This window comes from Cyclopterus lumpus, chromosome 10, assembly GCF_009769545.1.
Source record: "Cyclopterus lumpus isolate fCycLum1 chromosome 10, fCycLum1.pri, whole genome shotgun sequence".
Lineage (NCBI taxonomy): Eukaryota > Metazoa > Chordata > Actinopteri > Perciformes > Cyclopteridae > Cyclopterus > Cyclopterus lumpus.
This window is the reverse complement of record NC_046975.1, coordinates 17,598,523-17,626,384: the sequence shown is the minus strand read 5'-3', so window position 1 is coordinate 17,626,384 and position 27,862 is coordinate 17,598,523. Positions and strand designations below refer to the sequence as shown.

At 40.3% G+C, this 27,862-nt stretch overlaps 1 protein-coding gene across 1 annotated transcript in view; it reads left to right on the top strand.

The window, feature by feature from the left end:
• Window positions 1-27,862, top strand: part of diaph2 (diaphanous-related formin 2) — a 347,468-nt gene that overhangs the window by 178,296 nt on the left and 141,310 nt on the right. Inside the window, 2 exon segments of the mRNA XM_034542988.1 lie at window positions 16,671-16,772; window positions 20,999-21,093. Of these exon segments, the coding sequence (XP_034398879.1) occupies window positions 16,671-16,772; window positions 20,999-21,093 (197 nt within the window).

The following is a 27,862-nucleotide window of genomic DNA, read 5'->3' as shown; positions in this document are numbered from 1 at the left end:
ATCTTAATCCCATACATGGCCCAGAGAGCCCCCTTCCTTAATTTTCACTTTGAACTAAAAAAGAAGAATACGCACAGCCTCCTTTTATGTCTGTTTCAGTCCAGCATAAAACAACAGACGGATGGTAAACATGCAGTTGACTGCTGACAATTATTTCATCCAGCATCTGAGAAGCACAGCCGGCACGTATTCCTGTTGAATTCCTGCCCGGGCTTCTAAGTGCCGAGCGTTTTGATTGTTTTTGATTGTCATGCTATGATTGTCCTGCCCTTTAAGCAACCGAAAGCACACAGCGGGATGAGGATGTTTGTTTTGAATGAAGATGCTTGAAAAGTCTGTTTGTTTGTTTGTTTGTGTATGCCAGCTCTTTTTTCCTCAAAAATGTTGTGGCAGTTGTTCTATTGGGCTGATTTGGTGATGGGCCTGCTAAATTGTTATAAAAACAGAATATCTCCTTTGAAATGTGTTTTGTTTAGTCAAATATATTTGTACACAATAAAGGTACGCTTAATATGATTTACTTTGGTTGAATTAGTCTTTTTGGGATGGCTTTCACTCTGGCCTTCCTTTCTGAAATACCATCATTTGTAATTGTAAATTGTGAGAAAGTACTGTACATAAATCAAATGTAAGGATACACCGCATTGTAAAAGATCAACAATGAACAAAAGAATGGCGAACGTCAAGCCCGGTGCTGTGCAGAGCTGGGGCTGTGCTACATGAAACAGGGTCTGTCATGACTCGAGGCTGACTTTGTAAGTGACAGGGATGGGGGTACCTGTAATGTAGCCACTATCTTCCACCATGCACTTTGTTCTCCTGGGAAACGGAGTCAGTGTGGGCTTCCTCTGCTGCTTTTAAATCTGTGGATTCCCATAAGGCTGAAGCCCATGAATGACCACAGGGAATATACTCTGCGAGCTTCCCGCTCTGATAAGAAGACAGCAACTTAAAACAGAGGTAGAGGAAGGACGGAGAAGATGAAGTTGGGAGACAGTGCGGAGGAGAGAAAGAGTAAACTACTGCAATTTAGGGTATTGTTTTAGGTAAGAAATGGACACTGAATAAGTACATCCCTTGTTTTGAATAGCCAAGGAGTTTACGATAATAAGGATTGCAAATATAATAGCATAAACATGAACGCAAATCAGTTTTTTTAATACCTTCTGAGAGTTCACTACACTTTCATGGAGACCATTCATTTACCACCTCGTGAAATTGGTAGTAAGAGAATGTGCTCCGTCCTTCAGTGGTGGCCTACTTTTGAAAGTGAAATAGCAAGTATTGGAAAAATAGAAGGCCAATACAGTACTTAATATTCGTGTATATCAGGCTAGTGCAATGCTGTGGAGACACACCTGAACGGAATATGAAACTCTGGGCCAGGTGCTTGGTTCCCCCAGAGAGTGGGGACCGGAGGGTTTGGAGAACAGAGGGAGTGTTTGAAGTCCTGGAGGACGGTGCTGATTGTGGGTGGTATGGAAAGTCATAAGCCTCAAAAACACATGCTGCCACCAGGTTGTCTGAAATAGGCTGCCATGCAATTATCTCTGTCCTGAAGTGCATGCGCAGCTTGGAGGTAATGCAGATTCATTTTCTGAGTGAGTGTGTCTTGTGAAATGGATGGACTTTTCTGACATTTCTGAGATTGAACACGTAGCGGAAATGGTACATTTAGCTGCGTCCATTAAAACGAAGGCTCTCGCATATTTATATTTATATTTTATATATTTTTTATTTTTTAAGTAACAACTTTGTGGAAGTACTTTACAATTTAGGAGGCACTCCATCCCTTCTACAAACCGCCTTGCGGGCAGAAAGATATTTATATTCAAATACATATCTTTGACCATTGTTTATCTATACATTATTTGTGTGTGTGTATATATATATATATATATATATATATATATATACATATAAACACACACAAATAATGTATAGATAAACAATGTATAATGAGAAGTCAGAGAGACAAGGACGATGTTGAAAAAGTCCTATCATTATCAGTCCGTATAAACTCTGAACCTTTTTTAATGTTTCAGACGTGATGTTCATTATTCAGGCCTTCATTCCTAAATATTTAATTTGTTTTTATTTCATTTAATTTGGACACATTTTCCCTGGTGAATGTCAAGATTATGTTTGTCCCCTTTTTTCACCCGGTTGCGTTTGCCTTTAATAAACACAGCAGAGGGGTGGTCCCCCATGTTTCTTTGTGCATCTCACGGGCGACCCGACCCCACCAGACTCCACTGCTTTCACAGATAGCAGCTCCTGGGTGGAAAAAGATGAGGCAACAGGGAAGCCGTCTATCAGAATGAGTAAAATGCCTTCCGTATCCAGTACACATGTCTCGTGAACACACCTACAGTAATCATTTGCATAAACACATAAGCACACACACACATACACACACATACACACACACACATACACACACAGACAATCCTGCATTACACTGGTTCCGAATGGCCAGCATGAGATGACTGTATATCTCTTTCAAGATTATCCCTCCACCTTTCCTCCACCTCCTCCAATGCCAGGCTTATCCCGGGCTGTAGGCTCCCCTCCTCTCCAGTCCCAGCACTGCTGCAAGGATCAGTGTGAATCAGGTGGAGATATGGTTAGAAGGTGAAAAGGGAGTAAGAAACAACAATGTAATCGTGGGACTCTTTCTTTTCACATGAGCGTGGATCAGTGACATGTTCAAGATCCTCCTTATGTCCGTTTGTCTTCAGAAATGTGTCAAAATGTATGTCATGTTTTCCAACATTGGCTTTGAAAGGAATGCGGCATGGCAGAGAGTCCTCTATAATTCATAATATAACTATTCATGCAACCCGGCATGATGAAACACGTGCGACAGTACGTGGTCACATGGACGCATTTCTCAGGTGGGGGTTCTTTAGTTCAGAGGCTGGTGCTTAAGAGAATGACAGCAATAACCATTCAGAGCAGCACATTGCTGAAGTGATGTACTTACATGTCAAAGCACCAGCAACTCTTCCTTCGGAGCTATAATGACAGTACAGGAGTGGTACCTTAAAAGCATTTCAAATGTAGGTACATCTCGGGTGTTTAGAGGTAGTGGAATCGGCTGGCAGCCTTCCCTTGTAAGACAGTGATGTGCTTGTGTGGGAAAGTTTGTGCCCTCGTATTCTACAAACATATCTTTTTTGCAGTGAACGCTGCATCTGCTTTGCTCTCTACAGTATACAACGCATTTAAAAGATGCACCATGGAATAAACAGATCGCGCCTATTAGTGTGTCATCGATATGCATATTTTTCTCCCATATTTTCTTGCTTTTTAACCCAATTCTGTCTCCTAGGCAGCTGGAGAAATGCCATTATTAATTTGTCTTTTATCTTGTTCGATTTGTCTTGGCAGGATTCAGCCATTTTTCTTTAACATGTGTGCTCTTACGCTTTATATGTCAGAGGCACCTCGGATGATCCATAAAATCCACCTGATATTTGACACGTGGCTGGAGATGGCACAACCTGTGTGTTTCTGTTTTATGGCTATCGGGGATGACATAGCAAGTGGGAGGGGATGATCTTCTTTTTTTTTCCCGTTGTGCATGCATATTCTTTTGTGGATTGTATACGTGTGCATCATTTGTTTGTAGAGGTTGTTTCAATCCATCAGTGTGGGACCAGGGAGTCAGAAAGTCTAAAGGGTCATGTCAGGATAAAGGTGCGTGCATGCGTGCGTGTGTGCGTGCTAAATTATATCAGAGTAGGCAGAGCGGGCCAAATAAACTAGAGAGAGAACACACCAGAGATCATCTTCTGCCATTGGACATGTATTTGCCCTCCTGCTGTTCCTCTTCATCTAGCAGTACCTACTGAAAGGCTCACAGGCATGTGCACTTCCTTTGGATCCGCCCTCCACAGAAACCCCTGTCAAGTATAAGTTTCGCCACATGCCTTTACGCAATTATTATGAAGCCTCAGTGGACGATGTATTGGCTTTCTGATATGGACATCACTGGGCTCAAGTCTCATTTTACATTTCGCTATCAATATGATTATCATTTTTGACATATTGCTTATATGAAATGAACTACTCAATAAAGAGGAATTATGCGGACACATCCACTGTCAAATCACACTGCCTTTGTGCACTAAATCCACAAGAAGGTCACAAATGTCCTTTCAGAGAGAGGAGAGATACACGACGTACTGTGCATTCCTACTGATTCCTTGTGTTTAATTCTTATACTTATATTGATCACATCCTTGCTGTAAAAGAAAGCGGGTGTTGTCACGTTACATCCCCCTTTTTTGTCCCATTGCACCAAAATGGTGGCTGTGTTACACAAGGACTAAAAAGCTTCTTTCAATAAAACTATTGCTTTTATTTTTAACACATACAGCTAGCTAATAACTATCGCTATCTGCCTTAAATGTTTGCGGTTGAAAAGAAAATGGGAGAGGATTCTCGGTAACTTACAAAAAGACAAACCGAAAAAGAAAAACAACCTTTTTTTTGTGAAGTTGAGGTGGCCAGCTTTAATGCCATTATATCAGTCGATAGTGTAATGCACGGAAAGGCTAGGTCAGCATTATGGTCTTTTATTGGGCCCATCCACTCGCTCAGAAGCTTCACATTTACAAGAGAAACTCCACTTAGTGACGGACTCAGTGCAGCACCATTCCTTTTACAGGTTCATACAGAATCCCATCCAAGTCAGACAGCAGGGTAGCAGCAGGACTCATAAACACATCATAATCAGCCCACTAAGAGGTGGGTTGCACTTAAATGTTTTTTGACCCCAAACACCACGGATACTCTGACAGTATCACAAGCCAGGCATCCGATTACAGTGCTGCTGCTATAAGGTCATCAGGCATGCAGTGTCAGAGACAAAAGCCCTGCTTTACATACAGGGCTCTGACTTCCTGCCTTCTCCTGCAGCACAAAAGCAAGTCACCATTATAACTCATAATACAACCTCATACAACTCACCATACAACCCTGCTTAACCTGTTTTTATTCTCACTGAGTAAACAAAGGATAATTGTCTTCAAGATGTTGAATCTGTACTTTGCAGCATGTAGTGTTATAGTGCACTCCTGGGAGCCATGTTTTAAATAATTACAGGTTAGCTGCTTTTCATATAATAATAATAATAATAATAATGCATTCTATTTGTAAGGCACTCTTCATCCAAGAATCTCAAAGCGCCACAAAAAAGAGTGCCATATCACAAAAGCGCAATGACTCACATTCAAGTGTATATTACAGTCCATCTATTTATTTTCTTAACACTCACTCTTCAAGCTCTCTTCCTGTTTCTTACACAGATGTTATGCTTTTAGTGTGTTTCTCCCCACAATTATGTCTTTGACGTCTCTTTTCACGTCTCTGTTAGTGGCTAAGGGACTATAGCGATTTCACTAGAGGTAGTTATTATATTTCAAGTGCGGTACGCTATGTCCTTGAAGGCTTTGTGAGTGAGTACAGTAGGATACAGGCTGTTTTGGTAACAAGAGCAGTCATTTTTTTAAATTATTTTTTAATGATAATTGCTCTTGTTTTTCACATTGACTCAACACTATTGTTTTTGGGCTTTTTATATATTATATTTAGTTTGGTCTTGTTGTGACGTATAATAGTAGTTGGCTGTAGCTGGAGGGCATCATGGCATGGTGGTCACAATGCACCGTTTGCAATGATTGAGGTCAATGGGTATCATCAGATTGGTTAAAAACAGCTATTTGTATATATATATATATATATATATATATATATATATATATATATATATATATATATAAAAATATAAAAAGGGCAACATAAAGTGAGAGAGATACATTCCTGGTAAACATTGTGGCATTTGAGAAACTCAACAACCACTGTGGTTTTGGGATTCAAATGCAGTTCAGTGCCGCTCTTTACGTACATCCCCTCGCTGTTAACTCAATTCCCAGATGCCGCACAGTGCATCTTTAATCGGGGCGTGTCTGCCTCGTCACCAGAACATGCTTCTCTGTAGCTGTGTAAAGAATAGTCATCAGGAGGAGACATGATGGCGCCGTGACAGCCTCAATCGCATTCCGTGAGCAATTCCTACTTTTTATATTATCCATGTGTTTTTGTGTACCTGCGTGTCTTGGCTAGGGGGCAACGCATGCATTTTAGTGACAGACACAGCACCAGCTGTCTTTGATTTGATTGGGGACTTCCAACTTCACTGTATATATCCGTCCCTGCGTTGATTGCCAAGGATAAACCTATTGCTGCTAACAAGCGTGGAGTCAAGCTGCCAGAATGAGAAAAAGTCATTTCCCCTCCTCTAGTCCTCATCTCTCAGCAAACCTTGACATTTTCCAGCACAGAAATTTGAAGTATTTCTTAAGTCCTTTCACGCTTCAGTTGACAAATTGGATCAACCTATCGGTTAACCTTCACAAGAAGAAGAGATAATACTTGAGCACATTTCTTAAAAATAAAACATGTGCATGGTCGTCTTTTCCTTGTTTGACAACCTTTCATGTGTCACTCTTCTAAGCTGCTTGCTTAGACATATGTGCACATTGGATTTTTTCCAAAAAGCAATGATGTTACACTGAAAAATATATACTTAACCACAATTTATTCATTATTATAAGTAGTAGTAGTAGGGATATTATTATTAACATTTTAACTTGCTATTAACTCTCTATCAGGTGTGGTCTGTAACAGCTGAATGTTGTACAGACCATGAGTCTTTTTTTGCTTTATTTCTCATACAATCAGAAATTACAAGAATACTGTATTGAATAATTAAAAGGCCTAATCAAACACACAGTACTCATGTCATGAGACTATCTTTCCTTGCTTGTATAGCATTCAATTTTCATCTTGAAATAATGTAAAACAAACTGTGAATAACTGCTTTAGAAAAGATGCTGGAAGAGTATGTTCTATTAGCTGACACCTGTACACAATGCAACCCTGTTGAATACACTCCAGAGTAGGACCCTGCAAAGACATCACGTACTATAAATGACAACCAGGAGATGTTTTATCCTATTTTATGTTTTCAAGGAAAAACACTTGGTCCTAGTCATTATGCTTGTTTTGCTTTCCTACCAACAGTTGAATGAGAGGAACTGTGTCAATGTAATCTTTTCAGTGGAGAGTTTTGCCCATAACCTTTTCAACTTACCTTAGCACAATGTCTTTTAGAAAGGAACACAAAGTGACTCAATTGTGGTTTAATATATAATTTTTTCTTATATTCACATATACAATACAACAAGTGCTTTGTTGACAGATCCTTATTACTGTCTCCTGTTGCTTCTAGTATTACATCGCTAAACATGCCACGGACCATTCTCTCTCTTAAAGCACAGGAATGAGAGATCTTCTCATGTAACCCCCGGAAAAACTGACCACGAACACATTTCCTTCCATATCCTTTAAATATAACCAGCTGTACAGGTGCACGTCTCATATTCTCATTAACATTAATGGAGACCGTGGGGGCAACAGTAATCCTGCCAGCTGTCCAATGGAACACCATTGAATCTCTATTCTTCACCCCCTCATAGTGCATACCTGCAAACTTGTCCCTTTTCGGCGGAAATCCGCTGTTTTGAAATCAAAATATGTCATCCACTTGTATCGTGTAGATCCGAAGAGTTTTGGGTGGGGGGGGGTCTACTGGCCGGCCAGCGTTTCTGAGATTGGCGTGAGACAAGGAGAAAAGGTGATGTCGTGATCTTTGATGTGACGTGTCGAGTCTTGACCAATCAGCGTTAAGATGTCTCCAGCGTCTTCATTTGGGGTTTAGGGTTAGCTTGAATGTCAGCCCGCAACATCTACTGCTGTAACGTTGCACGGTGTATCGATACTAAAAAGGTTCCGCTGGTACGATTTTGCATATGCTTAGTATCGATACTTCATTAAAATAGCGCGCGATCAGAGCACACTCACTGTTCCGTGCCCTTTCATGCTGTCTGCACGCATTGACTGCATGGGGGCGGGGCTGCCCAGCGCTCACTCACAGCTAGTGATCGCTGGGGAGACATGGCGTCAAGTGCCGGAGCTTTTGCTGACCGTCCTCGGCTTTTTGGAAAAGAAGATGCTACATTGCAGACAGTGAAGCAAAGCCCACTAACATACAGATACCTGTCTGCTAAACTTCTTTCAAAGCCACACAGACCAAGGGGGTTTCACCTCAAACACACATCTATGAAATAATGTAACTCTACAATTGCTCATACTTATGGAAGGAACTATATGTAGTCATCTGGTCAGATACGGACAAAAGGCCTACATATCCGTGTATAATCAATAGTTTTCATTAATATCTTGCTGTAGGCTAATACTAATATTAAGTGTTAAAAATCTGGGCACGAACAAGCTGGTAAAAAAGGGAACCATACAGATGTTTTGTTTATTACTATTATAGATAGATATACCAGGAGAGCGTATTTGTGGTATCATATCGTATTTGTGGTATTGTATCGAATTCTGGTATCGGGTATCATGATATTTATGGCAGGTATCGAAGTTATAATGTTGGTATCGTGGCAACCCTAGCACTAGGTATAGCAGAAAAGACTGCAAGGAAAAGGCACATGGCTAAGCAGCGCAAACAAGTCCTTGAAGGATAACTTTAACCATATTGTATATAGTGAAAATACATATGTGTTATTAGTATTATTATTAGGACTCAAGCACAGACGTAGTTGGGGCGGAGGACCTATTGTTATTAAAATGTTAATTATTATTACTGTACGTGTTTTCTGTGCAATCTATGTTCTTAATCAGATCAGTTTAGAATGTTGGTCAGAACAATCAAAAGACCGTAGTTCTAAAAGCTTGAAGTTTCCACAAAGGGGTGTCACCTTTTTCACCCCTTATGAGTTTGCAGGTATGATAGTGACACAGGTGGGGCTTCAGTATTGTCTACTCCGTGCTTTGGGTTGGACGACATCGTGGGGGTTTAAAGGACACCAGGGCAGCCGTTTGGACCATCGGCTAGTGCCTTCCCACCAGCGCTCGACTGCATTGTGTCACAACGAGCTGCCTTGGCACCACCAGATAATGGTTTCCGAGAGCTGATTGGCTGTCGGGCTCAATCCATTCGCTGCCCCCAGGAGCATGTCTCCATGACCAATTTAAGAGGCAGTCAGAGCCTTCCCACACTCCCTGCCTCAGAGAGAGAGAACAACAGTCATGTGTAGATGTGGGCAGATTCAATATATACTTGTTAAAAGGCCGTATCGAGCCCCGGGTCATTGACAATGCTCAGAGTTATTGATCTGAGGGATTTTTCATTTGCTCAGCAATGTTGTTTACACTTTTAACTTCATGTTCACAGTCTGCTTTGAACATATTTGCTCCGTGTTGGAGTAAAAGTAAACTTGTAACCTTAGAGCTACCATGAATATAAATCCTCACTGTATTAGATAATCTATGGGCTTTGCTAAAGTCTGTGGATACTTCCAGTCTGAATTCAACATGAAGTTAATCTCACCACTACATTTCTCAGGATTTATATTCATTTTTAAACTGACCCATGAAGAGATTCCTCATCACAGGCATACACTAAAAGTTAAAGCAAGTCATGTATAATCATGATATCCCAAACAGTACTGCATTTCAGTGGGAGACATTAATCTTTTGCAGGAGGCCTCCTCCTCTCCTCTTGGAATAGAAACAGGGGTCACTAAGGGAGATCTGTGTCGTCTCAATTAGAGGAGGAGGCGTTTTTCTCACTGGGCCCTGCTCCAAGCCCAGCTGTGTACTTTCCACCGTGGGCTGAGCCTCTCCCTGCACACTGAAAACATTACTGGCCACAGGTCAGAGTGTCACTCAGTGGGACTTCTGCTGCCTATACACAAACCTTTGTTTTAAAGACCTCTGATAACCACAACCAGATGGCTTCAGATGGAAGGAGAGATAACTCAAGAAAAGTAGTTCCAAGACTCACATAGTCATACGTGGTTGTAAGGGTGCGTACATATTTTTTGGGAAGTGTGTTTAGTCACACGAGTGTACATGAACTCACATTTAACAAACTATTGTCATTTCCCATCGTCATCATCGTGATCAGTGACTTCCCCCACCCCCTGTTATCATAAGGCATGACGATGACCTGCAGCTCCACTGGAATAGTTCACTTTGAGCTGAGGAGTATTTCTCAAAAAAAAAAACAATAAATCGCCTCAACATTCTTGCTTCCTCAAGTCAAAACCTGGCGAAGAAGATAAGAAAAAAACAACTTGTAACACCAAATACTTGCGGTTGTACTTTAGTTGCTGATTTATTCATTATAACATAAACGTGGAATATGTATAATATCAAGGGGTTTTATCAGGCACTTATCGTGTTGTCACAGCCAATACGTTATGTCTCAGTCATACTGAATTTCTAGATACTTTTCAATTATGTTTTGGTATACACAATCAATGCAGGTTTGCCAAGCTGAGAGTAAAATAAATGATTTCAAGTTTCTGGGAGAGAGATTGCCTTTTTGCAAGCGGGAGCATGCTTTTGAGATCGAAGATAGCGGGAGGAGTGGATAGAGAAGTGTGTATCCACACAGCAAATTGGCTTTGGGGTTGAGAAAGAGACCTCTGTTTAGCCTTAGTCAGTGGGAGAAATTGGTCACAGCTGGATTTCACTGGTCAATTGGTACCTTCAGATCTTGAGCGTGCTCTCTATTTTTGAAGGTCTTGCTCATTATTCTAGCTATGGGCAAAACACTTTATCTTGTCAGCAGATATTCAGGAACGCCTTTGTGCACTATGCTTTGCCCCCTAATACCGTAATACTTTTCAGTTATTCACTCATGGTTCCCATCACATCTGTTTTTTTTGTCCGGGGTCTATGATTTAAAAATGGTACAGATATGGAACTTCAAAGGATTCAGATTGTATTCACATATCAATTGGTGTGTGTGTGTGTGTTTGTGGAATTGGTATTTCTGTGGATCAGACATGACTGAGGCCAATGACTCCTCCTCAGAATCCATCTCCTTTAGATGCTCTGGCTGCTCTCCAGTAGCTCTATCCTCAGTGTGAGTCCCTGAGATGGAGGACAGGGTTTGCAGGCAGATTGCACATTTGAGGGAATGAATTGCCTTGTAGAGACTCCACATTGTCTATCCCACTCTGTGTTGCTTTGCCTTTAAATATGTTTGTTGAAGACCTGTCATCTGCGGTTTCTTTTTTATTTCTCTTCGAGGCCTGCTCATTCTATAATGTGTCTGCTGGCGAGGCTCAGCCGGATGGTCTGAGTCCGGAAGTGAACATGTGCTAGTGTTTAGCTTTGTAATGCCGTGGGTTTTATGGATGTCTTGAGGGAGATATCTCATGGACGGCAACCAGAATAGTGATTCTGGGCCAGCAAACAAACTGGATGTCCAAGTGTTGGAAAACTCTTGTTATCACAGAGCTTCCCAAGGGTATACCTCAGTCCAAGGCCGACAGAGAAGGCTTACAATGGATGCCAAGTCATCTTTAATAAGCCAAATCTGTTTTTGCTCAAATATTAATGTTTTTTCAGTGGAACCTATATCAATTTGGTGGCTCCTTTTGGCACAGGGCAAGCTTTAAGTCCCCCTCACTTAGTGGGATGTGTAACAGTTTTGCTCACAAGGGACTTCTCTTCATGTGGTTATGTTGGCGCCGATGAATCTTTCATATCTTTTGTTAAATTGTGATTTTGAAACCCTTCCTCCTTGACATTCTTCTCAATGCGCTTCTCCCTTGTGATTCAATTTATTACAACAAATCAATGTGAAATACTAACTATTTATAATTAATTGTTACATTGTATGGCTGATATCAAATCCAAAGCATTTTACCCTACTATTTCCCTTAGAGGACCATCTGGCCCAACAATCAGCTTTGCTTTGCATAATACAGTCAGTTCAAATCTTATTATTTCTACTGGTTTTCTCCACGCATTCATACTGTGTTTGTGCACATTCCCATCGTGACCTTTCAACTTATCAATTAATACATTGTTCTGTTGTTATAAGCTTAAAATTAATATTTGTTTTATTTTATTTTTTATATTTAAAATGACAAACTAATATAGACAAAGTATATCTCGATGTGATGTGACTTCATGTCACTATTGAACAAAATGGCTTCAGGGAAACCAGTGAGCTGCCAAAAGACCCTCTCACTCTGCCCATCACAAATGGCTCTTTACTGAGTAATTGTTTGGGAGATTTCAATAACAAATATACTTTTGAGCACAATGGATGTTTTTTGTTGTCTGAGTATTACATTTTAGACACTGGGCAATTCGTAAAGCACGTTTAAATGTTGGCAAGGACTTTGATCAGCTGTTATGGCCCTACACTGTTGGACAGGTTAAGCTTTCTTGGCAGAAGAAGAACTAACTATTAGATTGACGTACATTCCCAAAGTTTCATTTTAACTAGAGGCGCCAATTAAACTTTCCTTGACCAATTCCGATTATTATGCCTCTGTGCCCACGACAGCTGTTGCAGGAAGTATATGTTTTTATGTTGTTAAAAGTCAAGGTCACTGCAACCTTAAGTGAGGCCCGTTCTCTTGAAGGCAATTTCTCAGGAAGGCCACGAGCGAATTACTACAAGTTTGACACCGGACACAAGAATGAACTGAGATGGTCATGTATCTGCATTTTTCTGCCATGGACTTAGAATTGACAGCAAATCTGCACACTAACTTGTTTCACCACTGTTCCAAAACAATCCCTGAACCATACCGAAGTCAGTGTAAACCGTCAAATATTCTTAAATCCCTTCACTTTATGTTTATCTTTAGTGGTTATTTGCATAAAATACACAGTTCATATGATTTTCATTTAAATACCTTATGTGATTTAATAAAAAACATCTTGGCATTAGTAGTTTTAACTATATATTAAACGCTCAAAGCTAGTGTTAGGGAATTAAACAGATCATAATTCCCTCTCTGTGAAATGATCTCCTTCAATCAAATGTAGTTATTCAAGTTCAAGTTTCCAAAAAACAACTTTTTACAAGATTCAATTTGAATATACGTAAAAATAGCGTTATTTACTTTTTTTCCCACTGAGCAGCGCTTGACTGCATCATAATCAAGTACATCTAATCTCCTTTAATGTTAGCTGTTAGCTCAGTGGTAACCATGACCTTCGAATTGCATGCATGGAAACTGCGATGCATGGAAATGAATTATAATAAAATAACTCTTGAGTTGTTTCTTTCTCCAATGGCTTATTTTGGACTTGCATTTCTTCCAGATTACCGGATGTATATCTTCTTCACTCACGCAGAGGAACCTGTGTGTGTGTGTGTGTGTGTGTGTGGCTGTGGCTGTGTGTGTGTGTGTGTGTGTGGCTGTGTGTGTGTGTGTGTGTGTGTGTGGCTGTGGCTGTAAACGTTACTGTCTGTGCTGCTGTGTGCCAACATGAAGACGGCACACGTGTGTAAATGTCACCCGTCAAACACAATCAGCTGAAAACCGTCTTCTCATAGAACGTGAATCTCTAGTTTTAAATAAAACTACACACTTTTGTCAAAATGAACTTGAGCTGATTATGATTCCAAGTGGAGCTTGTGATTTTTATTAACTTTGATATTTTGGAGACATTTATAAAACTTTCATTATTGTTGTGGCCAACCATCTGCTTGAAATATGCCACCTATAGTCATCCTCTCCACACACCTGGGATTCTGAATAGTGTGGCAACTCCAATGTGTGCAAGCCCTCCAGGGCCCATCAGTCCACATGCAGTGCTCAGAGGAAACATGTGGCATAATTGAGTCAGCCAGCGAATACTGGAGCAGACATCAGCCAACTGATGCCACTACTCATTGCACAGCAGGAGAACTCTGAGCTGTATAGGACGGCATCAGAAAGGAATGTGCCTGTTTCAGATTATTAAAGGCACTGTTTTCCTGTTTAATTTGAGATATCATGGGGCCCTGGGGGTAAGGCCAAAGACAGCTGAGGCACTGACGAATGGGCTGAGAGCACCCAGCTGAGAATGTAAGGTACCTAGGTGAGAGATTTAAGTGGCAGCAGAGAAAAGAGAATGGTTTAAGAGAACAATCTTGTACCACAAACAACCAAATCCCACTTCTAAGTTTAATTTGCCCTCTCTCTGTTGGCCATTCTCTCAGGGAGATCATTGTTTCCTGTTGTTTTATTGTTGCTGGCTCGCCAGTTTCTGTGTCTAAGGCACTTGTCATATAAGGAATCCAGCAGGATTCCTTGGGCCTCAGTGGCTACTGACTCAGTTTATGTGAGTCAGGATATTGTGGCTGTAATGTAGTCATTTGATTTATTTATGAAGTCAGTAATATTTATTTTGAGTCTCTCTACATTGGTGGGTTTATATGAAATTGCTGACACTGAAACATGAACAATCTGCAAGTCTTACATTAAAGACATCAACAAATATAGGATAAATCGGGTTTATCCTATCTTATTTTCTGAAAGCAGGTGAACACATTGACGTTATAACTGTCAGTAATTAAGGAACTATGTTAGCCGCATTTAAAAAAAATAATTAAAAGTTCACCCCCATTCAACTCCACTGAGTTAGAGAGGTAGATCGGGTCCTCCTCTAAACTCAGGATAACCAGTTTGAACCGTGTAAATGCAAGTCCATTTACCATCCAAATCTAAGGATGTGCAATTATCTTTAAAAAAAAGTGCCACTTTAATTGAAACTTCTTGATCTCAGGTCAAAATGGCATATCTTCACTTATATTAGATCAGTAGTTACACGTGTATACACCCTTGGATGTATTGATCTTAATTTATTTATTTGAGAAGTCAATAATGCTCAATAAAGTCCCAATCCTGACAGATTCAAAGCAAAATACTTTCCCATGAAAGTGGTGTGAATAAAAGTGTGTGAGATTTTCCTTTCACTAGTCAACATTACAGCCACTAATCCAAGGTTTGTTTCCAATTGTTGGCCAGCAAAGCCCCTGCCAGGTTGCTGCTGTTAACAAACAGAAGTTCAAGCCATTGGCTTGGTCCCTGAGCTCCACTGAGTTTGAAGGTGATATCCAGCATTTTATGTATCACGGTCAGAGTAGACTAAAATTTAGAGTGCAGAGTCTTGTCAGCCTCCGAGGAACATCCTCAGATGTTGACATAAAATCAAACCATAGCATTGGTACATACTTGAACCATTTTTACCCCTACTTAATACAGTAAACAACTGCATCCCCAATGTCATGTTTTGACAGAAAGCACTGGAGTTAGGCAGGTGTCTTCAGCATTGCTTCTTCTGGCTGCCCAGGAGATGTTGCCTCTTTGATTGTTTCTTTAAATATGCAAACCAGTGCTTGGGGAGCAGATTGTTTGTTCTAGATTTCCTTGGAGACTCCCACCTTGGGCTCAAACAGAGCAGTTGTGATGATTAGCAACAAAGTGTGCTGTCTCTCCGACAAGCCATCGGGAGAAGAGGGATGGGTCTAAGGCGTCCTGTTTCTCATATCGCTGCCTTCTCCGTATTATTAACTCATCTTCAGTACTGTGATTACAGTTTGAAATGTTGACCTTTTGTCCCGTATGTGGGTATCTATGTTTTTATAGATTGACGTCATTGAAGTGTAATTGAAGAGTAATACACGCTGACCTGTGGTGTTTCCCAGGACAACAAAGGTCTCCTCATTCTTGGACCAATTTGATGTGCAAATAATACCATTTCTGGAATTGCGGGGGGTAAAACAATTATCTCCTTGGCTCTAGCAAGCTGACAAACAGGGCCAAAGGGGAGGAGCTGTGTTTATCAACCATCTACCCACTGTCACAATGACAGGAATGTTGGCACATGCAAACATATGAAGGGGTGGGGGGGAGTCATCCACAGGACTGTGCTCTGATCATACAGCTGATGATATTGCATATTGTGTAGTTCCATCATACGGTGGAAGGGAGCTGTCATTAATCACATCTCCCTTTAATAAACAAACCATTGGTATACCATATGTGCAGTGGCCATACAAATGCAAGGCTGGAGACAAAGAATACATCATATTTTAATGTTTCCATTCAGTTTACGTTAGCAATGTGTTATGTGAGAGCAATTGTTGTTTATCTATAGTCTTTCAATCAGAGGATCAGCGGTTCAATCCCCGCCTCCGCTAGCTGTATTCGATGTGTCCTTGAGCAAGACACTAAACCCTGAATTGCCGTAGCCTTGTCTACGGTGTATAAATGTAAGTCGCTTTGGATAATAATATATAATATAATGAAATGTAATGTAATCTATTTGATACAACATTTTGTTTAAGACATACGCTGTGATACATCATATTCAGTGTTGGATGCATGGAGGTGCTCAGTTAAATAGCCTATCAAATATTTTAGCAGTGGCAGCTCAAAGAGTACATTCTTTGTTGTGGAACCAAAAAGCTGTGGAAACTATGGATTTGAATTGGTTCAGGCCATCTGTTGCCATCAAACCAATCTCTGCCCCTCAGCTTATGCTTGCTGACTTAATGTATTGATTGATTCTCCTCTGTCAATTTTCTTTCTTTTGTTTTGGGAAATGTAATGTTGAATGTTTTTTTCAGCATCATGTTATTGTTTATTTTCTACAGTGCCGAAAGCCGTCAGTGTAACATGTTGACTAAAGTGTGATGTACAGTCTTGTTGCATTGCATAGCATCTTGCAAAATGTCGATGTAGTAATGAAAGTGTTATTTTTGTTTCCTGCAGTGAAAAAAGATGTGAACGATGAGACCGATGACAGAATGCAACAATTCAAGAAAAAGGCGAAAGAGCTTCGTATCCTGGATTCCAAAACCGCGCAGAATCTTTGTAAGTATACAGTTATGTTTTTTATAGACTATTTACAGCCAGGTTTAACACCATTAGTTCATTATGTACTTTATTTTTTTAACCACAACCTTTTATGTCCTTTTCCTACCCCCATGAACAACACAACAAAGCTGTTTGTGGGAAACAAACAGGAAGTAGAAAGCCCCCCATAGTGAGAGTGCTTTATTAATAAGCCCGTTGGGGAAATGTTTTCTTGGCAGTTGCTTAGCGGTCACCACAAGTACATAGAGCTTGTGTCCAAGTTCCTTGTCTGTCATCATGTGTAAAGCAAATTTCTACTAGGACTGAGCACTACTGCTACCTGTAGGTGTTCTGAACCCCCAGGAGCTTAAGTGGAATACATGTGTAGTTGATAATAGTGCATTTTTTTACCTCACCTTCCAAGTGTTCCTTTTTTTTGTTCCGGTGGATGCAACAGTTTTTCGGTTGGGGATCATTTCAGGTTCGATGCAAATTACATATTCTGCCTTTGACTTTCGCTACCAGCTCAACTCATGCACCTTCTCTCTTCCATGAGAACCTCCTTGATCCCAAATCCATGAAATGTGTGTATGAATTCATTACACACAAAATTGACTGGCTGCTCGCAGCCTTGTTTTGATTGGTAGGTAGAGCATTTCTCATTGTTTCCCCTACTCTTTTGGATTTCATCTGCAGCTTCGGTATCCTTTACCTCAGAGATACAATGCTGAATACTAACACCTTATGAAATATGCATGTTATATGCTAAGATTATAGGTCACGCTCCTTGCAACCCTTATCCACCCCCTCATTGCTTTTCTATGTTTTTCTTACCTTTCTTCTTTAAAGGACGACTAGAGGGGTATGCAGCTCATAGTTTTCACGTGATGTCACGGTTTTATGGAAACGCCCACCCTGGAGGGCAAAACAAAGCCGCCTTCTACTGCCCACCAACGACAGCTCAGCTTGTACCTCACTGTTAGCCAAAATGACAGATAGTTTTTGTTCAATTGATGCACAAACCAAAGAGGAGACAAGCCCGGGCGGTGTTTCGACAGAATCCAAGCTCAGAGCCAAAAAAACCCAGAGAGGAGGAGATTGTGGATTTGTGCGATTAGACGTACCACTGTCCCGAACAAGCACACTTCTTCTAAACCTGCCATGCAAATCAAGTGACACTAATTCCTCCTTCTCCAGCGACCCAGACTAGACCAGTCAGTATATCATTAAGGAGTATAGTTAACTGGACAATGGGTCAAATCTTCACGGCCCAAAAATTGTAATCGTAAGCCAAAAAAGAATACATCATTTGGACAATACTAATAATTTATAAATGTGAAAAACCTACAAATAATATGCTCCCCTCATAGCTACCAATCTCCATTGACAGAAAGAGTAATTCGACAGAAACAAGCTAAAACACATTAATATGGTCTTGGTTAGTCTTTCCACTGTTCCAACAATCACCAACTGTGAACTGTGGTTTGGTTGAAATAATTCTTTGATCTGTGGAACTTTCATTCTGTAACTCTCTACCTGCCTCTTCTACCCCGTCTGCATGTGTGTTAGATGTGAGATTATGAGGGCTCTGCACGCTGCTTCATGGCAGGTAGCCAATTAGCACACATCTGGGCTTTGACGATGGAGAATGTATTGTATAAACCTCCTGAACAGCATCATCAGCTCATTCAGATTGAAAGTACTGGTAACTGTCTGTACTTTTGTACACTTTCATCTTGGGAGCAGTATAAAGGATAGATTCATTCTCCAAGTGATATAACCATCGCTACAGTACAGCTCTGGCAGGGACTCACCTGTTTATAATGATTGAAATACAGCAGCGGATTCTGTATATGGGTCACTTGTGCCTAAGGCTTGCAGTTTGTTTATATATTTAATGTTTTTCTCTTTTGAGAGGTGATCTAATGATCAAATGATACAAATGCCATAGCTCCATGTGCTAGTGGCGATGTCGGACACATATTTTGCCTTTTAGTTCGCCGCACCAGTCACATGACCAACAACTATGAATGGCATAAAGTAGACTGGGATGAGTCTTTTTTTTTTCGGTTGATAAATTCCTGTTCACTGTTGACAGGGACTGAAAGCAAACTAGAATATCAAAATAAGATGAGGGATGAACCCACATCACAGAAACATGCACTCTTATATGTGCCTCCCAACCCATTCCCTTCCTGTGGTAATATTATGCAATGGCTTCAAATTCTTGCATTTTCTCTGAAGAGAGCGAGATGAATGAGCTCATCAGGCAACATATTGGGGTCTGATGTCAGGAAGGCCTGTGAATGACACATAGTAGCATCTGTATGTGTGTTTGCTTGTGTGAGTGTGTGTGTGTGTGTGTTCCTGTGTCATTGCACTTGTGCAGTAGGGCTGTGACAATGTTGATAGGCGTCACTATCATCTTTGATTACAGCCCCAGCAGATGGGCTTTAGATTTTGCAGGAAGCAAAGATAAGTGTAGACAATCTCACCACCAGAATGGTAATGGGTGGAAGGCATGGTGTCTAGGGCTGCAACTGACGATTATTTTAATAATCGATTAATCTGTCGATTATTTGTTTGATTAAACGGTGAATCGGATAAAAAAACAAAAAAACATTAATTTCCAACCCTTTATTCAACAGAACTGTGCCAGAAAATGCACAGGTAACAGGTACCGTAAATTCAGAACTATAGAGCGCACCTATCTATAGGCCGCACCTGCTAATTTTTAAAAGAAAAAAGAAATTGTACATAAATAAGACGCACTTGTCTAATCCTCAATTTGACAAACGTCTCTGAGCCGTAACTGTGGAGAACCACCGCATCACACAGCTTGTGTGCAGACGAGCAAAACAAGTAAAATGCCTCTCCAACCAAAGTCACCACTACTGTTAACTGCCCTTCGTGTGCAACTCCAGAAACTGTATCGCACCGAAGCAACGTCTAAGATGCAATCTTGGCGGGTGGATGCGCAGGTGCAGTCTGTTGCCAAAGTGTGCACCAACACTGCATCAACAAAACCTCCACCTGCACCCGTTTGCTCATCATGGCACAGTTAGGTTAGCATGCAGCCAGGGCCAGGCAGGTGCAGGGGGACCACGCTTCTCACTGACGGAGCTTCTAGTTCAAATCCAACTGCTCCTGTAGATGGCAGCGACAGTCGAACTTTCATTCTGTAACTACCTGCCTCTTCTACCCCGTCTGTATCTACTTCAGTGTGTAATTCACAATACATCCCCGGATTACTTTTGACAACCCTCCCCCAAGAGAACGTTGGATCCAGCTGTTGGTTTCGTATAGGGGAGGATATAGGACATATTGAAGTGACACTAATAAATGTATAGCATTTAGACAGCAAACAAGGATGACACGATCCGTTTGATGAAAAATAGATCCCAATGAAGAAAACGTCACGTTAATGAGGGGAACAATACATGAATATGGATTACTAACGGAAAAAGAAAAAAATATTTATATATTTCTAGAGCAACTTCCTCTTCGGTTCTGAGCCAGTGAAGCCAGAAATGTCAATGCTAAGTAAATAAACCTGTGTATTATACCTCACATCAGAAGCAATAGTCACTGTTTGCCATGACTATGTACAAAGCAAATGCAGTAAGTAATAAACGTCTAATACATAGTCAAACTGTGACAAAAAAACTGTCTCCACGTCTCCGTTTGCTGCGAGTCAAATACAGACATCAGGTCCCACTGCAGCAGCAGAATAGCAGCTGTTGACGGAGTCTCCTCCAACTCATTACCAAACCTCCACCTGTGACTTCCACCTGGATACACCATGAGCTCCACCTGGAGAGTGAAACACCCACTAGGCTGTCCCCTGAGGCAAATTCAGTGTACTTCTTTGTATTCATCAAAACCACGTAGCCCTCCCAGATTACACCATTACTGCTACCACAAGTACAACTCACTCATTGTTATTAGCTATTAATAATGTTATCATTATTCTTCACTTTTCATGACTTTGTGTGTTGTATGACTTTGGCACATTTCTCTGTTACTGGTAAATTCGGATGTTTTCCTTCACAATGTTTTTGTCAGGGTGACACAAACCATCCTGTTGAGGGCCAGAAAGTGTATTTGTTTTTCCAAGTGACAAGTTAGGTCTGTGGTCATTTTGTCTGATGAGCAATGAGTGCTGAAATGTCTCTTTGAAACCCTGCGGTCTAATAAAAAGAAAAAGGGGAGGAAATGACTCTCTTCTCTCTCCATCACAACAGCAATTTTCTTGGGCTCGTTCCGCCTGCCTTATGAAGAGATCCGGGACATTGTGCTGCAGGTGGACGAGGATAGACTGAGCGAATCACTCATCCAGGTAAGACTGATGTTCAGTGTGCTGTGTTAGTTTCTTTGCACAGGCGCACACACAAACACACGGACACACTTAGTTTTACCCTCTGAAAAATGTGTGCACTTGTGTGGCAGCAAGTGCACACATTTTCTATACACGTTCATGTGGAAATATCTTTTTTAATTTCAGCGTCTAGCGGCTTGTTTTCCGACCCCGTATTTGGCACAAGTCTTTTACGCCATTCTCGTGCAGACCATAGAGACCCTCCATTCATCCTCTTATAATGGATGATGAAGGACAAGGCTTGGCAAAGTCCTCGCAACTCCACCCTCCTTTCCTCTTGCCTTTGTCTTAGACTGTAATTGATGAGCTTCCTAAAGGCTACTTGTTTTTGCTCCCATTTTATTTATGTTTTTCTTGTCTCAGAAAACATTAATTGAAAGCAGGACCCGTGCATCTGAGGCAGAGACGCATCACTTGAGAGCATGAGCCTCAGCAGCAATAATATAAGCTGCATTGTCCTTGTGTTAAGCACCAAAGCAGTGCTGTTGTCTTGTGTTTGTTTTATTTCAGAAGTAGGAGGTGTACATTTCAAGAGTGAGCTGCAAATGAAAGATTTTATTCCAATACACTAATGGAAGTGATACACTCTTTGTGTCCAATACTTATTGTTTTCCCCCAGCCAGCAGTGGGCACCATTGAAGTGCAGCTTTCAAGCTTAAGTTCAATGGACTTTCCTATCTTAAAAACAAACAAACAGTAGATACATACATTACCTTGGTATTGATATAGAGTAAATGTCCTTTCCCACCTGGCTTTTCAACCAACACTTGCACAGGAGCTAGTCTGCTTCCTCCCTGATTAGATCCCAGAAACTTTTAAAAGGTGGTGAAGCAATATATATTTAGATTCGGCCTATATAGAGAGCCAGACTGCAGGACTATTATTTTGAGCTCTGATAACCTTTAATTGGCTAGCAATCTGGCAGAAAGTACAGAGTGTATGTTATGAGATGGCAAACCCCTCTCTGCTTCGTGAGGGAGAAAGGAAGTTAAGGTGTTGACCTTTTCCCACCTTCAGCCTTTCCGCAGCAAAATAGAAATTGTGTATATCTCCCAGCAAGACAGCTGTGTCCCCACCAGGTCCCCACCAGGGTCTCGTTGCACAGATGTAGTCTGGTTGCTTCCATGGAAAAGAGCCAATCAGTCCACCATCAGACAGTGAACATTAAACTGACTCTGACCAAGCTGCCAACACTAAGCTGGTTTCAATACTACCAAAATGCAGCACTTAAAAAGCACAAATAGACACAAGACAAATGGAAACAGCGAAACAAGCTACTCCATCCCTTCTCGGATCATGTTTGTGATGCAGTTACTTTGATACAGGCATCCGCTGTAACCTTCAATTTCCTTTTGGTCATTAACACAAAGCCATTTGAATCATTGATGTTGGGCATATGACATGTAGTCAGGGATAAGTGACAACAATTGCTTTTTTGGTGGGGTTTTTCCACATGTAACCACCTTTTTGTTCGGGTTGCTACTGTGCCAATTGCTTCTTCAATTTCCCTTTTTAATAAATGTGAAGCAGGACAATGAGGCTGGTAAAACCAAAAAGGAGGGCTCAACAAAAAACAATTGTGAGTCAGCATAAGCATCTGGGAACCAAGCGAATATCACAAAGTCCAGGGGGAGGTGGGAGGAGCAACTGAGTTAACTTATTGGTGCAGAAGGAGCACACATCTGGCAAGTGTGTCGCTGCTGGCCAGATAATGCCGCTGAAGATGAAAGATTATACTGGACAGTAATGACAACTCTAAAATATGTATTATCATTATTATTATTATTATTATTATTAGTAGTAGTAGTAAAAGTAGTATATTGTGTGATTATGATATTAACTTTATACCAACAGTATACCATGTCCCCTCCTTTATGTGTTAGCTAATATCGTTAAGTTAACCATAGTGTTTTCTCCATTTAGTTTTGGTATTTTATGTACAACAATAATACTCATGAGTGTTGAAGATTGAAGCTCTAATCCCAATTATATATTTTTATTTGTTCTATTGTTTCAATTGCACCCCTCTCTTACTAATATGTTATAGTGTTGGAGTATTCAATGTGAGTTGATCACTAGAGATTAAAACATAAAGAGATACTGTAAATATATGAAGGTAAGCATATTTTACATTTTAGTTTAGCTCATAACTCAGTAATAACTAATTTATTTAATGGTACAAATATGTCATATTGTTGGTTTTCATGTTATAATTCATATGTGTTAAAGTACCCATAATTTGAATTGGAGTCATGAAAGCAAATATTATATAATTGATATGTACTAAATTAATTTTCTCTAGATAAAAACAAAATGGGAATTGTTTATTTCAAGGGCTTTAATTCTTCACTTAAAATCTATGTAATGTGTCTGAACAGTGTTGAACTCATTTGAATACTTTAGACTGTATTCTTCCATTGTAGCATGTGCACTGTAGTGTTTTACAATATATTCATGTGATGCATGCTGGGAGCAGTAGACCTTGGCAAACTGTCAATATGTCCACTAGTGCATATTACTGTATTTGTCTGCCACACTGTTGCCGGGGTGTCTTTTGCTTCATAAGAAGAGAAGCTGAAAGCGCCGTTCTTGTATTTGGGTTTGCCTGACTGCACAATATGCTGTTTTTACAACAGCATGAACATTGTTATTGTCAATGTTTTCAGGTACAATTTTGCAAGAAAGGTCCTACATTGTTATTAATATGAACAGGTAAAATCTCCCCGCTGAAATCAGAATGAAATGAATGCAAAAATGAGCTCACAAATTAAACACGGAAGTCAGAGACACAGGCCTAAGAAATTCAGTTAGAGCAACAATACGAAGGGGAGCAAAGAGACGTCCTGCTGGGTGACACAGTCCTGAGTGTGGGCTCCATCTGCACTGTGCTCATCTACACTCATTATGCTGATTAATCGCTCTACACCACCCACTCTCAGCCACACGCCAATCACCATTTATCCACATGGACAACTGCACACACATACTGAGTACGAAGATGCGTCTGAATGGCTTGGGCAATCCTAAAAGGAAATGCGTTCACCATATTGCTAATGTTAGAAGGACTGGGCCTGAAATAAAAATAAATAAATAATGGAGGTGAATGAAAGAATGAACTAAAGTTGTTGGAATAAAGGGTATAAGCAAGATGAAACCTATATTGCCTTTAAACAGCCATTGCTTAACTACTTAACTAGTGTGCGGTTGTAGGTGGAAGCTACTTTTCCCCATTTTTATAGCTTGGTGCCACGTGTTGCTTTTGTGTTGAACAATTGGAACATATGAAATAGGCTTTGCCAAACAAAAGTGGCTTATTAGCGGGACGCGGACACGCAAATGTCACTGCTGAGTAGTTTCTGATTCACCTACTACTGCAACCTTTTAGTGACGCATGCACCGCTATCAGTAGTTAATTATAATTACTCATATTTTATAACAAAGGTGGTGAGCACTATACCTGACACCTCCACAGAGCTCTACTGTATTCATGTACTCTAATGAGGAGCTCTGATAAACAATGGCTCTGTTTTAACTGACCATAGAGCACTTTATATACACGCAAAATAAAACTCAGCCAAGTTCAAATATCTCCTTTTGCTTTATTTTGCAAAGAGGAATGACAAGCAAGCGGGTAATTGATAAATGAAGGGACTTGTGAAAATAGAAGGAAGCAAGAGATGTTCATAATGTATCTAAAACTCTGTAACTCAATCTTATTATCTTCCTTCTACGTCGACAAGTATAATGTAATGATTTGTCAGCAGAATGTGGCAGTGTGCTGGCCTTGAAAGTACCCCTACAATGTGTCACCCTGGCATAGTGGATATATAGGAGTTGATTGGCTCTCCTTATTCTGCATTAGGGCCCATCAACGCCTCAGAGATGATGTACACATCCCTGAATGCTGGCAGACAGTCTTGGGTCTCACCATTCATTCAGACTCCATATGAATTCTTGCATGAATCCACTCTTATTTTCATCCCCATGCGACTAGCGTACAAACATACATACAGCGGATGCATATGGATAGATGCTGTCAGTTATGCTCTCTGTCTTTGAGTCCCTGCGGAATGTTGTCATTTATCATTTAACCAGTACATGCATGTCAGGTCCATGTAATCTCTCTCTTATTCTTTCTCTCTACATCTCATTTGCTTCCAGTATGCATAGTGCTGATGGACAAAGGGCACTTTTGTATACCAGGTCAGCTTCATCAAATTCAAACCCCATACCTTGTAGAACAATGAAATGAAGAGGACAATGAAAGACAATAATGAACGTTGGCTCAATGAAAACAGATTGAGCCTCAGAAAGCTTGGCAAAGGTCTGCTTTTTAAAGGGCTGACAGCCTGACAAAGCTATTCATTGCTATTGTTGGCTGGCAACAGAAGCTACAAAGGAAGGTTCTGTGGACCTTGTTCGTGTGGGAAAGTGTCAGACACGTGCTCTTTGGCTTCAGGTACCTGGTGGCATTGTGTTTGCATTGGATCTGGCACTCCATAACGTCCATCACCTCATGTTATCTTTGTGTATATACCTCGCTCACATTGGTTAAATCATGATGCGGCCATTCCTTTGACTCGGCTGTCATTGACTTGAGTTTGCGCTCTTTTGGCATTTTAATTTCTCCAAAAGGGCCAAAAGCCTAGTTGCCCCAGGTAGAAAGCTTAACTGGCATACTAATTGTCTTTGGTCCCATGCTGCATTTCAGTTCCTGCCAGCTGAGCACAAGGAGGCCAAACAATGGCCAGGTTATTAATAAGCACTCGCAGACTTCAATAGTTTATGGTGTATTCAAATAGCAAATATGCAGGGGGTTGATGTGATGAGCATCAATCATTTTAGCGTTGTATTAAAAAATGTATTCAATACCATATTACTTGGGATTGTTTAATCACGGGCCATATATTATATTGTATCCGTTCTGTTGTGGCAATGGTCTCTGGACATTCTTTAAATAAGTTCAAGGGGCTGACAATGTTGTTATTGTTGTATTACATAGTCTCTAAGAGGAACTGTGTACAAAGGCGCCTTTAGGAAGATTTTGTACTTACAGTAGGAGGGATTACGTGGTCTTGGTCTCCAGGAATTTAGATTAATGCTTAGCAAATGTGCTCTCCGAGCTCTCCAAGCTTCCTCTTTTTGTCTGTCTTATGTTGTTGTTTGTGTGCAATTATTCTACTGGACTACCTTGCATTCCCTAGTTGTTTAATTGGCTCATCTTAGGAGATGTTACAATGAAATTACAGTGTACACATTTTTTTAATTTCCTATAGTAAATGCATACCCTCTTGTAATGCCCCCCAGGCAAATATAAGCTTTATAAGGTCTAATCAGCTTTTCTACCTCCATATATATATATATATATATATATATATATATAAATAAATGCACAATCACAAAGTATATATTGTTGGCAATTTAAGTTGGCCACTGAAGTTCAGAAGTTGCATCAAAATATCAGTAATAAAGTCATTCAAATTCAGACTTGTGCTGCACAGGTAGGTAACTTGATTTAAAATGACCCACATCCAGTACATGCCTTCAGGCTTATCCGCTTTTTCTGAGCTTTTTTTTTTAACAAGCTTTTCTAGTGCACTTAACTTGGTATATCTATTTTAAACAAGGGCTTGACCTCAACCCCACATAAATTATGAGGCAGAAAGGCTGCCATGCAAGTGGGTGTGGGTTCAGTAATATTTCAACTATTCAGCTATTTTGTATTATCTAAGCTAAAGTGTGCACTCTAGTGCTTTAAATGTGTTTCATGGATATAAAGGCACATGTGTTTAATGTATATTAATCTGTATGTTTTAAAAGTTCAAGTATTTAATTTAATTTACTACCTATACTGAAAAGTTGAACATCGCAAAACTGGGATTGGGATGAAGAACAAATTTAGGCCCACCGACCAAAAGTGACCTGAACCAGTTCCATGTCGCTAAAGAAAGATAAAGATAGGATCGTAATGAAATAAGACACCGTAGACAGGACTCAGACTGAGGATGTGTTCTGAACAAACAGTCAGTGCATGATGTTGTAGATGTCGTAGACTGCTGCAGAGCAGCTCTTTCCCAACCCGTAGCCAGAACATGTCATGTGATCTATCTGTTTGAAATGAGGGAGTCATCACTAAATGTTTAAGCTCGCCCAGTTTTTGGTGTGTGTGGTAAGCTAACTCTAGTCAGTGGATGATATGGCCCTGGGGGCTTGTTTTGTGGAATATCAAAGTGGCTTCTTAATGTTTAATGTCTGCCAGTGTATTTTATATTACCCCATCTTCTTTTCAAAAGGAAAGGCTAATGACTCATACTGCACCGCCGCTATTCATGTGTAATTAGCAGTGCCCTATTCTGTGCACATCATAGTGAGAACTCATTGGTTGACATACCAGCGCGTTTAAGTAAACAGTGGGAAACATTTGTATTCAGTTTATGATTTAAGATGAGCAGTAGAACGTTACACATGAGGAGAACATTGCACATGTTAAACCAATGTTTACAAATACTAATTCAGCATGGAAATATATGTAAAAATCAAACTGTTGCAAAGCTGGAAATAAGTGTCACAGCATGTTGCATATTTGTGTAGTCATATTATAACATATGTAAGAATATATTGATGGGTCAGACCAACACCTGTTACAAGATATTATTATTAATATTATCTCCAGACTGTTGTAGTGGTGAGATACATGGAAGAACTCACCTACTTGACTGCAGTTCTTCGG